At 36.6% G+C, this 16160-nt stretch overlaps 2 protein-coding genes across 2 annotated transcripts; one reads left to right on the top strand and one right to left on the bottom strand.

Moving 5' to 3' along the window:
* Window positions 1-720: 720 nt before the first annotated feature.
* LOC126792675 (ras-related protein RABA5e-like) lies at window positions 721-4810 on the top strand. The gene is made up of 2 exons (XM_050519130.1): window positions 721-1198; window positions 4238-4810. The coding sequence occupies exons 1-2, from the start codon at window positions 859-861 to the stop codon at window positions 4558-4560; spliced, it is 663 nt and encodes a 220-aa protein (XP_050375087.1). The 5' UTR covers window positions 721-858; the 3' UTR covers window positions 4561-4810.
* A 460-nt stretch (window positions 4811-5270) lies between these two features.
* On the bottom strand, window positions 5271-8362 carry LOC126792674 (pirin-like protein). Its single transcript, XM_050519129.1, has 6 exons — window positions 8037-8362; window positions 7854-7903; window positions 7683-7750; window positions 7500-7562; window positions 7200-7303; window positions 5271-6105 (listed from the first exon to the last, which is right to left on the bottom strand). The coding sequence occupies exons 1-6, from the start codon at window positions 8282-8284 to the stop codon at window positions 5631-5633; spliced, it is 1008 nt and encodes a 335-aa protein (XP_050375086.1). The 5' UTR covers window positions 8285-8362; the 3' UTR covers window positions 5271-5630.
* Between the last annotated feature and the right edge of the window lie 7798 nt (window positions 8363-16160).

Consider the following 16160-nt stretch of genomic DNA (forward strand, 5'->3'; position numbering starts at 1 on the left):
TAATTGTCCTAAGGCTGCTCATGAATTGGATATGGCCCCGACACCTTGTAAGAAAGTTTATACCAAGAAAGTAGCATCAAAGAAGAAGAAGACCAAAGCAAGGGTCCCTCCTCCTTTAAAGGACCTCACCTTGAGTGAGGGTTATATGGACCAGATGGTGGTTTATACTTAGCCTCTGGTTTTAGGGGATTTTTGTTTTTTTAACAATCCGGTAGAGCAAGACCAGACTCCCTCTACATATCTGGCTTGATTTTGAATCGTGTCTCAGTTTTACAATGGTGTGATTGTTAAAATTTATTTCTATTCTATACTACTTGTAATCTATTAGTTTTTATGCTTCATGACTATGAAAAGATTAGTGATTTTAACTGTTTGGGCTAGTTTTTCTTTTGGTGTCTAACTTTTGTAATAAGAAGAGATATCTCTTTTTGTCGGTCTTCAGTTGTGTTATCTTGGATCTACTCACTGAAATACAATCTAATTGACCTTTTGATTAAAAAAAGACTAATGTTTTTCCCATAAAAGTAAAACACTTGCTATTTTTGTTACGACATTAAAAAGATTATTAGAAGACACCAAATCAATTTCCTACCAAAACAGAGAATATAAGGTCGAAAATAAATAATTTCAAAAGAATTAATGAATTATTAAGAAAAGAAAAGGAAGGAAAAAAAGGGACAGTGAAGGCACAACATGCGCAGTATGTCTCTCGGCCAGCTCGATACATCATCATTCCTTTCCATTTCCATCTCTCTTCTTCACATCTCTTCTCCTCTTCTCTCTGTCTCCCTTTCCTTCTCTGCTTTTCCCTTTCTTCTTCAACTCTTGTACTAAAATCGCTTCAAACCCAACCAACCCATGTCGTCTTCCGACGAGGAGGGATCAGGGGAGGAGTACCTCTTCAAGATCGTTATCATTGGCGACTCGGCCGTCGGAAAATCCAACTTGCTCTCTCGTTATGCCCGGAACGAGTTCAGTGCGCACTCCAAGGCGACAATAGGAGTCGAGTTTCAGACCCAGAGCATGGAAATCGACGGCAAAGAAGTCAAGGCTCAGATTTGGGACACTGCCGGCCAAGAACGCTTCAGGGCTGTCACCTCTGCATACTACCGCGGTGCTGTCGGAGCTCTCGTTGTGTATGACATCACGCGCCGGACAACGTTCGAGAGTGTCGGTCGCTGGCTTGATGAGCTCAAGAGTAAGTTAGTTGTTTAACTGTTTACTTTTTACTTAGTGTCAGTCTCTGTAGTTGTTTGGATTTGTGGGGATACTGTTTCGTTTTTGTTTTTGTTTTTTTTAATGTGCTTGGGTTTGGTGGGTTTTGACTACGACTTTAGATCATCTATTGCTTATTATGACAAAGCTCGAAAACTTCAGCACTGTGTTAGGTCTTCTCCAGTAGATTCTGTTATCTATAGGTGCAAAAATAGTCGGCTGATTTGGCTGTGTAGTCGAACCTTTAGGGCCATATGCTGGAAAATCAGATCATTTGATCCTTCTGCCCTATCATTGTCTAAAGATATTGAGACTTGTTAAGTATCAAAAAATTGTATTATTTGGGAATTGCTTGTAGGAGTCCTTTGGGAACTTTTGAGTATCAAGGACAGTGCTTGACAACTGAGGAGATGTTCGGTATATTATGGCGAGAGAGATATATGCCTTACGTTTCTATGAGTTGCTTATTTGCTGAAAACAGCTTTAATCATCTGAATTTGTATGTCAAAGAGCAAATGTATGAGTAGCTATCAAAATGTATTCCTAAGCTCTTAGAAAATGTCTAGGGATGGAATAGAAGTATCCACCTACTAGCTTACGATTACAGTCCTATATGATCATCGAAGATGGTGTCCTAATTAGATTCAATAAGGTGGGGAAGAGAAATTTTCTCGAGTTGGCATCAACTTGTGTAAGAGCCTTGGTTTTCCTGTGCGGAACATGCTACCCTAGCAAAAATTTTAACTCCTTTTAAGGTAGACAAATGGGCTCCATCTTCCTTTCTGAATGCTTTTTTTGTTTTCTTATCGAACTAAGACTCTACAGTTACTAAACAGTATAATAAAATGGGTTTCTTTCCGGCAAAAGTTGAAGATGAGAAAAAAAAACTACATGAAGGTCTTCGATCAACAAAGACAAGCCCAGAAATGCTTAAGCTCTTTGCTGAGTAACTTACCTTGAATCAGTACTGCCATACATTCAACTTAAGCCAATGTCCTATGCTTCTACTACTTTGTCTCCGCCCCATAGTTCACCAGCCAGTAAAAGCAGCTATAGTGGGCAGTGGCCTTAACAGTTGTCTTCAGCCAACGGCTCCTCCCCCGTCTTCTTTCTCTTCTGTTCTCTCACTCTGAATTCTTTCTCTCTGTCTGTGGCTCTGGTTACAGCTCCAGCGTTTGGGATGTGCCTCTCCCTGCAGCCGTCTCTGATGACTCTGCCTCCCACTCTGTTTGATGACTCTGCCTCCCACTCTGTTTAACACTTTCTTATTTCCAATTGGTCCAGAAATAAAGGTGCTCCCAAGTCCTTCATCATGGATTTATGGTTGAGCCATGCTTTCATCTTGAAGGTAGAAAATGAGTTCCATCATCGTTTCTATATGCTTTCTTTCTCCTTGTCTAACTAAGACTTTACAGTTACTGAACAGTAAATAAAATGGCTTTCTTTCCGGGAAAGTTTATCTCCAGAATTAGGGACTATTATTTTTCAGGAATCATTTTAGTATTGGTTCCTATTTGTTTTGTTTATGTGCTCTTTTTTATTATTACAACTATTTCTTTTAATTTTAACCTTTTTGTCGTAGGTAGGCAGTAGCTTAATTGTTAGTTAACTTTGAAGATTTTGACTTGTATAGAGTTTTCCTTTGTACGTCTTCTCCTCTTTACCTATTTTTTGTTTTCATTTCTCTCTAAATGAAAGGTTGTTACGAGTCAATTTTTCGTTGGTGACCTAAACTAGTTTCCAATCACTTCCTTACAGCAAAAGACTGTACAATGTCCAGAATGACAACTCATTTTGCTTGTTTCTTTTAAAGAGGTCTTTGGCTGACACTAGCATTGTTTATTTTGTCGCAAATTATATAACGAACTTGTTTCTATAACTTGTCTTTGTATGTTCTTACGGTCATTATGTGATGAATTATTTATCGGCATCACTAAGACTGGATAAATTTTAAAATATAATTGATTTGTTTTGGTTCCCTCCATGGACTACAAGGCTATGTGTATGCGTTGTTAAGTATTCTTTATGCATCAACCTTGTGACTTTTATACCACCATGCAGTTATTTAGTTTAAATATTAAGCTTGAGACTTTGGTTTCACAGATGGATCGAATCATGCAAAAGCTATGGCCTCAAACATCACGTAAAAAGGTGTCTGAAATGTTTAAGCCAAGATAAAGAATGGTGCCTAAATTCGTGTGGCAATATATCTGAGCGTGCATGCTTTTCCTTATCAAGAAATGTTAAGGCAGGAGGAGTTTGCCAAACCATTTTAGCTAAGATTTGAGATCTAGGAATATAAAAATTAGAAATCCTAAAATTAGTAGATGCGTTATAAAACCAGATCTTTGGCACCCTAGATATTGCACTGCTGGTCAACTTTAAAGTTTCTTGTCTTGTGACAAAAATAGGATTGAATTCTGCCTTAACAAGCATATAACTTAGGGCTTAGAGATACAAGAGGGTGTCATTGGGCAGTTGGATTATAGAGCCAATGGGCCTCTAATGGACCTGTAATTTCTAGGAACATAAAAGAAGTTGTTTTACGTTGCCACAAAAGATTTTCTTTGTACCTAATCAGTCTATCATAACCTAGGGGCATATCATTGCCATCCACAACAACTCTGCGGATTTAACAGATATCTGCCACAGTGAATATATGATTAGCTCGGTGTAGTCACTTTTATTGTAGTGAAAACTGATGTACAATATGTAAACCTCACTTTTGAATCTTCGATTTTGCAAACTGACATTGACTGGAGAAAAGTTTACTACCTGATCACATAGATAGTTTCATTTGCTTACTTTTTTGGTGAAAAGATGGTTTCATTAGTTTGACTAATATATTTGCAGAACTCATCCTCGTTCTGTTGGTCTGAATTAATCTTCTCGCACTAATTTCTTCTCAAGGACTAAGTTTTAGCTGTCATAGCATACAATTTGTGTTTTACCAACAAAGCCTTTTTTTCTTCTCCTGCTGTGAAACATACTAACATTTGATTTGATGATTATAATCATGCAGCTCATTCAGATGCTACGATGGCAATAATGCTAGTTGGGAACAAATGTGATTTGGAGAATATTAGGAATGTGAGTATCGAAGAAGGTAAAAGCCTTGCTGAAGCTGAAGGCATGTTCTTCATGGAGACATCTGCATTAGACTCGACCAATGTTGATAAGGCTTTTGAGCTTGTCATTCGAGAAATATATAGCAATGTAAGCCGGAAGGTATTGAATTCAGATACTTACAAAGCAGAGTTATCTGTGAACAGAGTAAGCCTGGTTGATAATGGGGCAGATGGATCAAAGAACTCCAAGGGCTACTTATCTTGCTGTTCCAGTTAATATGGCTACAGAAGTTTATGACTTCAGAACTTGAGGCATCTCAAAAGGCTGGTTATTCAATTTGGTTCTTTATTCGATTGTTTGTTTTGTACAAGTGAATATTATAGAAAAAAAAATTATTTGGATCCAGTCAAGTAAAGAAAGAAAAAACATTGCCGAATATTGTATTCTGATACACGACATGTAACTGCTACAAGAAAGAAAAAGGAGCAGACACCATTTTCCTTTGTGTGATTGTATTTTGACATCATATATATTACAATTAAACAGCTATGTTCAAGAAACATTTTGTTTCTTCTCCAAATTGTACGTGTTTTCCATTGAATTGAAGAACAGGAAAAATATTATCATGATGATCCGAGACACAAGCTTTCTTTTGAAGATTTTACATTCCTCCATCCTTTTGAAAGTTTGGTCCCAATCCATCTCAATTGTTTTGGCAATTGAGGGGTGGATTGCTTTTAGAAAATGGAGATGGCACTTGTAGTTGCTTCTGCCTATACCAATGATACCTCATTTTGCCTCAGTATTAATCCACATACAGTGGTTCTAGCAATAACATTGTAGGTGGAGTTACCTTTCGGAATAATAGATATGAATTCGAATCCAACTCAGAGAAAAAGGCCAATCGTACCACCATTCCACCACCATCAATACCAATGGAAATGAGATCACCAGAACACTAACAAGTTAATGAAAACCAAATCAAATTTCAACCATCAAACTACCACATAAAGCTTATTAAATAAACAAAAGGGGAATAAAACACATACATCTTGGTGAATGAAAATAAAAAGAACAGATAAATATCAACTAAGATAATCAGCTTCATCATGATTTGGTGATGAGCAATATCAGCTCTGAATCTTCTAGAATCTTTCTACCCCAGTTTCAATGAAATCTTTCTTTCCACTACCAACACAATTGATCATATGGATGGAGATAGTGACACTGATAAAGACAGTTACAGTTGCTTCATCTTATCCTTCTATGCCCCCTCAATCTTTTTTTTTTCTTCTAGAACAAAGGGGTGAATAATTTACTTTTCTTTTTGGGGTTGTTGATCACTCTCATTGAGAACTCCAAGACTTGGCACTTTCAAACCCGTTCTGGCCATAATGATAGTCCCTGATGGTCTGTTCGATTTCAGCTTGTGTGTTCATCACAAAAGGCCCATGCTGAACCACTGGTTCATTTATTGGCTGCCCTCCGATCAACACAAACCTCAGTTTCTCTGATGACTTGTTGCAGACACTTACACCGTCTCCCGGACCCAAAACCAGAATATGATGAGCCGATGCATGCGCTGACCCAAAAACACCCTCTCCCTCAATAATGTAAACAAAGGAAGTCCAACCTTCTGGTATGCTTTGATGCAGAACAGCTTTAGGCTGAAGGGTGAAGTCAAAGTAAAATGTTGGTGTCCGGGTATACACAGGAGAGCTTACTCCCATTGTTTCTCCTGCTATCACTCGAACTTCAACTCCATCATTCTCTGCCCGCTTTATCTCCTTGCTTAGAAGTTCTTGGTAATTTGGCTCAACCCTGCAGATAAAATTAGTTATCAAATTTATTATAGATTTATAAATGTATTTGTTTGGAGATGTTTAGTCTCCATCAAAGCCAAACATAAATTTAAAAATCAAGTGTATATACCATGTTTGATATATATACAAATATATATACCAATAGATATACACATGTTGAAGTTATTGCGAGTTGAATAAATTAGGCAAACTCTCAAGTTTGTTCATTGATGAATCGAAGTCAGAACTGCTCACTTTTAAAGATGTGATACGATAGCACTTAACTAATAATTGCAGACACTTATTTATCTATTAGATTTTTAATATTCCATATCTGTTGGTAGATCAGCAAATAAAACGAGGCTTTGTGGGTCAGCCACATGTACAGCATTATTTGGGTCAACTGGCACCAGTATGAATATGAAACCAATATGGAACCTCGTTGGCATTATACAATTATTATGTAAGGCTACTAAAGGTTCCAAGCAGATCCAGTTTACAGACAATAAAAAACAACAGATAAAAATTTGCAACAAGATAACGTTAAAATTCAGTACTCTTTCTGCAAAAACTATAATTTCCAAGACTAAACATCTCTATGTTCTTATTATAGAATAGAAAGACTAGGGATGCAAATAACTCTCATTCTAATCACCTACATTCGGCAACTCCAGTTGCTGATTCCACTTATCTGTATGCCAGATGCGGTCCTATCATTTCAATTTTCTTATATGGAACACTAAGAGGTGTGGAAAGAATTTAACTCGAAAACTGATACAAAGTTAAGCACACTTATCTAACTGCGAGTCTCAAGAAATATCTACCTTCAAATGGTGATGTTGATTTTCTTCTAGTCAAAATTCTCCAAGCTAGTTGAACACTACTATCTAAAGAACAAGTCAGCCATGGCAGGCCACTTCTTGGAGCTACTATTATTTCCAATTTTCAAGACTGAATTTTGATTTTTAAAATAATTGAGGTGTGGCCACCGTGTGGGTAATTATGAAATAAAAGATAGTAGAAGAATGGTGGAAAGAGTAGAATGGCATCCTTGTCACACATTTGTCAAGAAAAGAGGGCTAATGGAAACGAGGAGAATGCGGAAACTCATACATTTTGTCTTTGCGGGCTAAATTGATCCAAAGCTGCAAACCGTTGTTGCGTCCCGGTCCTGCAGGCATCTCAGAGTGAACTATGCCCCTGCCTGCTGTCATCCACTGCACCAAAATCATATCGAAATAAAGTTTTGACACATATGTAACCAGTAGTAAAACCGGCGCATTCTTGCGTGCAAGTGTTGTATAGATTATAGAGTAACATTTTTAAGACACCTAAACAACCGATCTAGAAGAATAACTTGATGGATTTTTTCAAATGGCAACGAATAATAAGCTACTAGTTAGCACTAATTACCTGCACATCTCCAACTCCAATTGTACCCTTGTGCCCTGCAAAGTCTTGATGAGTGATGCCTCCCTGCGAACAAGAAGAAGAGAATTTGAGAACCTCATGAAGCTCAAATCCAGAAAACAAAGTAGGTTGCTTATCAAAAACATTACGATTACTGCTAGAGTTTCCGAATTCAATAGCTTATACCTGTAGCACATATGTGACAGTTTCGAATCCTCTATGTGGATGATCCGGAAATCCGGCAGGAGGAGACACTGCATAAATGTATAGATCAAAAAGACAATCCAACTGAGTAATGTCAACTCATAAATAGGTATATAATCCTTTAGGGAACATAATGGAAGCAGTTATTTATACCTGAAAAGTCATCCAGCATGAGAAACGGATCCAGGTTCCTCAACTCAGAGCTGAAAAATCAAATCCCCAGGAAACACAATCAGTTAATCCACAAACCAATCAAAACCCAAATTCCAAAACATTGACAAACACAAAACCCAACAAGGAAATCAATGTTAAGAAAACAAAGTATATATTACATACATTCCAATGGCTCTTCTGACAACAGCTCCATCACCCTCACTCTGGGACTTGGCCAGGACCTTCTTGACCACCATTCTTGGCGTGCTGAAAGAAGGGGATTGATCCGAACCAGACATGGTGTGATTTCTGATGAAGAAAGGGACCCTGAAACTCAAAAGGCTCTTGCTTCTGGTATTGGTGGTGGTGGTGGTATTTGCAGTGAGGAGTAAGTTATTGTGTGCAAAATTTGCTAGAGCTCTCAAACGCATAAAGCTCTTGTGAGTGTCAATGTAAATGCCTTCTGTTGTGGAAGCGTGTGTCTATAACTGCTATGATGATCATATATATATATATACATGTATAGGTGAGCCTGGTGTGAATAGAAAATAGAGAGGAGATTGAGTTTGAGTTTGGGTTGGTTTGGGATGATGACTGGGTCGGTTCTGTCTGATACAACGACGGAGTTGGAAGCGTGGGGAAATATGGGGAGAGTGGGACCTACGAATTGTCCTAGTTAGACCAATCAGCTTTGTGATGTCAAGCTATTCTCATGATGATGTCAAGGTGCATGTGTGGTTTTGACTTTCAAATGATTCATGCTCTCATCATGACCACCATCATCATCCTATCGACCTTGATTTTCCTTTTTGGCATTGAAGATGGAATAGAACAGTCTGGGACAAATTCTTGAGATCTCAAAATTATGTGCCAAATTTGGAACCAAAACTGATATGCCATAATCGTTTTCTTAATTCTTATATTATAACGTTTCCTTAAATTACTTATCAGCATAAAATTGTAATTAAAGTCATTACTCAAAATTATATACCAAATTTTGAATAAAAAAATATGTTACATTACGATCATCTTTAATTTGATTGAGAGATTTGTACATGATCAAAAAAGGGCAACCCCAAACTAATGATATAAAGATATGTCGAGAGCTTGCTCTCCCTTTATAGGCGGCAGCCAACCCTTCTTCTAGGGTTTAGCTCGTCATATTCTTTAGACCCAATTTGGCGCAGTTTTTGGAACCAAAAGTGTTTTTGGGTTTACATGAGGTGTTTGGTAACACTCACAAAACTGATTTTAGTGAAAGTGATGGTCCCAAAAGCAAGTTCAGAAGAAGCTGTTATATGATTGTTTTGCGAATAGCTTCCGCGGAAATTTAGATAAAAAAAAACACAGAGCCATTTAAATGAATTTTATTATTTAACCCTATTTTGTCCTCGTTATTTTCTTCAATTACCCACAATCCTATCTCTTCTCTTCTCGTTCTCGACCTTTCATCATCACAGATAGCAAACAACTATTCTCCTTCTCCTATCCGTCAAAATCTCAAATCCCTATTTCAAGAATCAACTCAATCAAGAACAATTATTCTCGTAAAAAACTTGGTAGCAGAGTGTCGTCCCCAATTGTAAGATTAAACTCACCCACAACTCTTTTTTCATAATTGTTTGATTTATTCTTGATCCTCGGTGTTTCTGGATTTGATAAATTTTGTGCTTGGTTGTTTATTACTAAGGACTACTACAAACCCAAAAACAAAAAACGATTAATGGGTTCAACAATCACTTTGTCATTTGTATTGCAAATTGAATATATACAAGAGATTTCACCGATTAAATTTGCTTGTTGTATATTCCAGATTAATGTGAAGAGAAGTTGCTGCTAGTTTTCAGGGTTCTCTGTTATGATTTGCTTCTGTTGAATTAATCCATATTTGTTAGGAAAGTAGATAGTTGTTTGAATGTTTACTCCATGTAATACGTGGGCGGAACTTTTTTTTTTCTTTCCCCTAGGTTTGTAAGGCTTATAGAGCCAGGTTTATGTTTTATTCAATAATAAGTCATTCCCCAATTTGTTGTTTTCTTGGTTTCTAGATTTTGACATAATGATATTGGTCTTGTTTGATATTCAAAAACATCATTTGTAATGATATTGATATTGATGAGGTATATATCAAGCAATATGTTATTGATATATTCATTAAGCTACTGATCTATCACTATTAGCGAAAAGGATCAATGGTACAGACCTAATGGGGACGATATGTTTTTCTGTGGCCTATTTATTTCATGGGGACAGATGAGGGTTGGCAGTGGTAAAATAGAGACTTGGGTACGGTATCGGTATCTATATGTGGGAAATTAACAATTTTGGCACCAACACTTTTTGATATCGTACCCAATTTATAATAAGGGATTAGATTTCCAATGGGTCTTCAACATCCGTCCTTGTATCTTTCATAAAGTTGAGTTTTCGACAATTGATGCTTAATTTTAACGTCCGTACCTAAATGATAAAAAATTGGGCACAGATGATTAAATAATATTTGTATATTGTGGTATGTCCCTATAATTGTTAGAAATCGGCCATAGACACAATATGCGTCCCTAAGTGGCTTTGTCATTATTTTATCTAGTAATATTTCTTACTGTCCTCGCTCCATTCCCAAACATATTTTATTAAACCATATATGCCCATGTATATTTTTTCCAGCCACTGCCCCAACATAAGACACATAGTTTTGATTTCCTCAGCTAATGGTATCACATCCTTAAAGTTTAGTTTTATAATTTTATGCAGTAAAGCTCTGATTGTCCATCAGCAAATGCTACACAAGAAAAACTAAAATAAATTAAAACAAAAACATGGCCGTACCCATATGAAACCCACCTAAATTCAAAAAAAAAAATATTGAAAACTAAACCCACCAAAAACATAGCCGTGACCCAAAGTATTATATTCTCAAATCTATCGGTATTTTGGTATCGCCAACACTTATCTCTTCACATTCAAATCCACATCTCTTCTCTTGTATAGGTTTGCAACTCTCTCTCTCTCTCTCTCTCTCTCTCTCTATCTCTCTCTCTCTCTCTCGGGATATTCAACAGATATAGCATATGTTTTCATCTCTTATATTTTTTGTTTGATTTACTATCCAATTATGATTTTGTGTAGATAATAACCTCGATGGCTTCAAAGGGAAAGGCCGGAAATAGGCGAAATGGAAGAAGAACAAACTTTTTAGATCTGTTAGATCGCTCTGATTCGAACCTACTATGATGAGTTTTCAGAGCTTGTTTGGCCTCGTCAATGGAATCCAGGAAGCCTGCACCACTCTTGGCGAATACTACTAGTTAAGTCATCAATAACTTCTCCTAGCTTTTAGTTTCATTATTTTATTATTGATTTTAATATCAAATTTGTTCTTGTAAAGTTGTGATTCGTGTGTAACCGTATAACAAATCTAATATCTTGATATTTGATATGGGCATATATAGATTTGAGTTTTTGAGGAGGAAGAAAAAGAAGAGGTTGCGAAACTAGGTTCTGGGTAGTTGCGGAAGAAAAAGAGGAGGCGGTGGAGGAAGAATATTAGTTGGCTCCGGTGGTGTCACAACTCGGATATTTGAATGATAAAATTTCAAATTTCAAAGTTGTGAATGACTCTAAAATAAGTTCGATATTGAAACCACTCAACAACACCAGTGAATCAAAAACTGAGTTCAAAAAGCGACTCAGTCAACATGAATAATACATCACCAATGTGTACAAATTATGGATTTTTGACAATTTCAAAACTAAGGTGAACTCAACATAGTCTAAATATGCTTCTCTTGATCAAACATGAGAATTGCATTAGTTCTACTTACTCTTAACAACACACATGGCATAAACATGAACCAAAACCTCATATCTTAACTGAAAATTGCATCCTAAACACAGTGGCACATGCTGCTGGCCACCACCAACTCACATCCACCTCTTGCTCCTCAAATTCCTAACCTCACTGCCTCAACACAATCCTAACCAGCAAGTCAAGTGAGGGGAAGGATTTTCATACCTGCAATGGTTGCCCAAATGGCTGGAGAACTATCGGAGTGCAACTGCCAATTCTCCCACAGTGCAGCAGCTACAGCTTGGAATTGTAGTCCTAAACGAACTCTCAAGCTCTTGCAGACGTATTCTAAGGTATGAGAGCGGTCAGTTGCAGATAGTCTCGAGCCCTAGACTCACCAGCGACGGAGAAAACGAAGGTGTAGGAAAGATGCGGAACTTTCAGACGTTGGTATGGCTGCTAGGTGACGGGGAGCCGTGTGCCACCAGCCTAGGCTTTGAACGACCGACAGTATGCTTCTAAAGATACCAGCAACGGGACGAGGGAGATCGACAGAGGAGAAGATCGGCGATGATTTGGGTTATTACAGATGGAGTAGACTTGAAGGTTGGTCTGAGAGGCTATTGGCAGAAGAAAAATACATGTATTTCAAAGATGGAACAAAAAGAAATATATCAGATGTATAAACCTACAAATGTATTTCATAATATAAAAAATACGAATGAGGAATAAAAAAAATTCAAATCTAGATTTTTTTTTCTTTAATTTGTAACAATTGGGCACGGATAAAAGTAATAGTAGAAAATCTTACTATAATATATATTGTACATTGGTTACTATTTGATGTCATAAGGGAAAACAAAGAGCGTGTGAATGTTTGTACCTAAGGGTGTAACTGATACAAAAAACCGTACCCAAATTGTAAAAACCACAAATGGAGATGGTACAAATAGGGTTTGAAAGCTTTTTTATCGCCATACACCAATGGGTACGGATTCTTTCCTCTATAGGCTAAATGGGCACGGAAAAGTGGTTGTGCCCTATAGCCGTTTCGCTAGTAGTGTATCTTAATATGTAATTTCTCTCTTTCGTTTCAAAACTCCCGGTCTAATTTGGAGGAAGCACCTTTTCCCCTTTGTTTGTTCTTCTTGATGCCATTGCAGATTTTCAGGTAAGCATACTTCATGAAATGATAATGAGATTGATCAAATTATATGTGTTGCTGGTGTTGGTATGGAAGATGCTGAAATTAAATTATGAAAATTATCTAATGGTTATTTGCAATAGATCACAACATGGATGAAATTGAAATGGTTCAGAGGCATGGATCTCGACAAAAGGGAGATAAGCAAAAAGAACAAATAGTGGAATTATGTTTGAACAATTGATGTAAAAGAAAATTAACCATATAAAGAGATGCATTAACCAAGAGAAATAGTTTTTGTACAATAGTTGGGAACTTGGAAATTATATTATTTAGCATCCATGTCGAATTTAGTAATCATGCATTCCAACAATACTTTTGGAAAACTATTTACCAAACACCTTAACTAATTCCTATCACAGCAGTTTCAAAAATAATTTTACTTACAACAGTTTCAAAAGCAATTATGTTCACAGCACAACTGTGCCAAACTGGGCCTTAGGCCTCTAATTCCCTTTCGTCATGTCTCTTCGTCAACCTCTTCAAGGTGATGCACCCTAGAGGATTCTTCCAAGGGTACTTTTATGTGTTCCGGGTTTCAAAAGGAATTGGCTATATAGTACCCTTGTCACTGGTCTCTTTGATTGTCGGGTTTGTGGTCTAATCTGTAGATTCGAATCTAGGATTGTGGACTAGTTTTGTCTGAGACGAGGTCCAGCCAAGTGGGGTGCGACGCTGGAAGGAGGTTTGGTCCAATCTGGTTAATCGGCCAAGTCTGGGCGGAGCTATGGTTGCTGAGGAGGTGATGGTTGCATCTGCTAAACCTACCACAACTCACTACATACAAAAGATATATCAAATGGTTGGTGTCTCTGAAAAGTATACACAAACATTTTCAATGGTTCTAATTTCATCATTCTCCAATGAGTGAGCTTCTATGTTGGTCCCATGGAAGTTTGACATATGAATCTTGATAGATTCTGACATTGCTCATTAATGTATCTTATATGTGGGGATATAGGATTTCTCGTCACAAGCGCGTTGTGTTCAAGCACTGACAGTGTGTGGGCGCACTCATCTATAATCTTGTCTCTACGAGCTTAAACCAAATAAGATGTCGAGTTGAGTATATTATGACAAGTATATGCATACACATATCGTACTTAAATGGATGGTTTATCTTCTAAGACTTATCGTCACTCATAAAGACGAAATTGGCCTTCTCATAACATCGCCTGATTCATGAGATACATGCAGGCATTAATTTAACATCCTTGTTGCTTCAGATTGACCAATAAATAGCATCATCATCCCTGAACAACGGTCATCACTTTCAAGACCTTGTATTCCTAAGATCTGGTGATTTCTTTCATTCATAACTTTGGATCAGCGATATCTCTTAGTTCATCAAGACTCAATCACACTTCATTTGTAATTTACAAGCACAAACTTAATATCCCTACCCTAATTAAATTAACGCGCTTCGTGGTCTTAAGGACTTGAATGGCGTGAAAATCGATCCATTTAGAATCTTTATCTACATCTCTTACTGAGTCCCAACATAGATAATTTGTGACCACAAACTGCAATGCAATTATTTTGAAACCACCTAACTAACAAGGTAGAGGAGTGCAATGACAACCATTTTCAAGTGAAAATCTCTAGTAGTCGATTCAAGGGCATTTTGTGAGAGACGTTGCGGCATAAAGTGAGTCTAAGCTTTTTCCTCCTTACGTTTGTTAACAAAGACATAACCAATATGGTTTACCCTTGCGGATGTCGGCATAACCTAACCAAGGACCTATCTCATTGTTTAAACTGCATCACATCTTTCCATGTAGACCAATTTACAACGTTTGTATTTTGCTTCAACAAAGTATAATTTAACAGTATTATTTGTATAGTTGTAGAAACTATGGTATTCATATACTATTTCCAAAACATAGAGTTCTTAGTTATTAAGCATAGGTTAGAACAACGTGTTAATATTGTGTCATAGGAAAAAGTAAGAAAATATGGAGAATCATCATCAATTTTACTCGGTGTTAGAATAATTATGTAATGCTCTAATAAAACCATTTTTCTGTATACTTGTTTAAAGGTGATTGAAGTTTGAGTATGAGTGAATATCATTAATGTGGTTCATATTGTACTGAGAGATGTGATTTTATTTTTTTGTTCATGTTTTGTAGATATCCTTACTCAACATCATAGCCGAGAAAAAAATGACAAGGTGACATGCTGCTACCACAAGAAGTCCATTCCAATCAACTTCCCAACTTGTGTCACAAACAAGACAAAGAACATGCTACCACCTCAACAAGGGCAGCTACAACTTGAAGCAACATTAGTATCAACTCCAAAAGCATAAAAAAATTAGTTACTACAATTGAATATGTGACGTAAATAAAGTCTTAAAAATTAAAATTTTAATAAATATAATATTTCGCATATGATTTAAGTAACATACCTGCGTTCTCTCTATATGTCATATTTGAGGAGATAATTGCCTCACATATTGTAAAAGTGATAATGGTGTATTTTCGTTGCTTTTGACTATCGATTAAACACTTTAAGCAACAATTAGTTGTGATTTCTAATTAAGCTATATATATATATATACTTTATGAACCAATTTTGGGTTGGTTGTTGCCAAAGACCTTATTAGTTGTAGTGAAAAATGAATGACCAATATCGAGTCACTTACTATATGAAGGGATGAACACCAACCTTTCTACGATGTTAGGCCGTCTTTAGCCCAAGGCAACCAAAACAGTTGCGCGCCTTAGGCCTCATCACCCTCATGTTTGGGGGGAGGCCTCATACTTATTCAAGCAAATACTTCAATAGCTCAGGCTACCGGCATTGTATGATTAGCAAATATTTTAAAAGCCTAAGATGATATTAAAACATAAAATTCAGATACAATCACATGTATGTGTGCTGATTAATGTTGTAGAATTAGAGAAATTAAAATTATTTTCTCTGTCTATGAAAAGCTTCCTCTTTCTATCCATTAAGTCAAGCATGTTAATTTGATATACTCTACATATTTTTTTGTACTCTCTTGTAAATATATATATATATATATATAGTCCTTATCCAGAGTGAAGCTTGACTCTGAAATTACATAGTGAAGTTTCTATTTTGGCACAGTTTTCGGTCAAATGTTTTCACCATAAGTGATTTAATATTTAGGTATGTTATTCAAAATCATCTCTACAAAGTTTCATCCAATTTGATAATGGTTTGAGCTTTCAAAATTGAGATTTACACAAATGGTTCACGTTGAACAGTTTTAATTCATTTATTGATTTAATCTAATTTCAATACCTTAACGATGTCCGAATTAGATGAAATTTTATAGAGATGA

Source organism: Argentina anserina, chromosome 4, assembly GCF_933775445.1.
Source record: "Argentina anserina chromosome 4, drPotAnse1.1, whole genome shotgun sequence".
Classification (NCBI taxonomy): domain Eukaryota; kingdom Viridiplantae; phylum Streptophyta; class Magnoliopsida; order Rosales; family Rosaceae; genus Argentina; species Argentina anserina.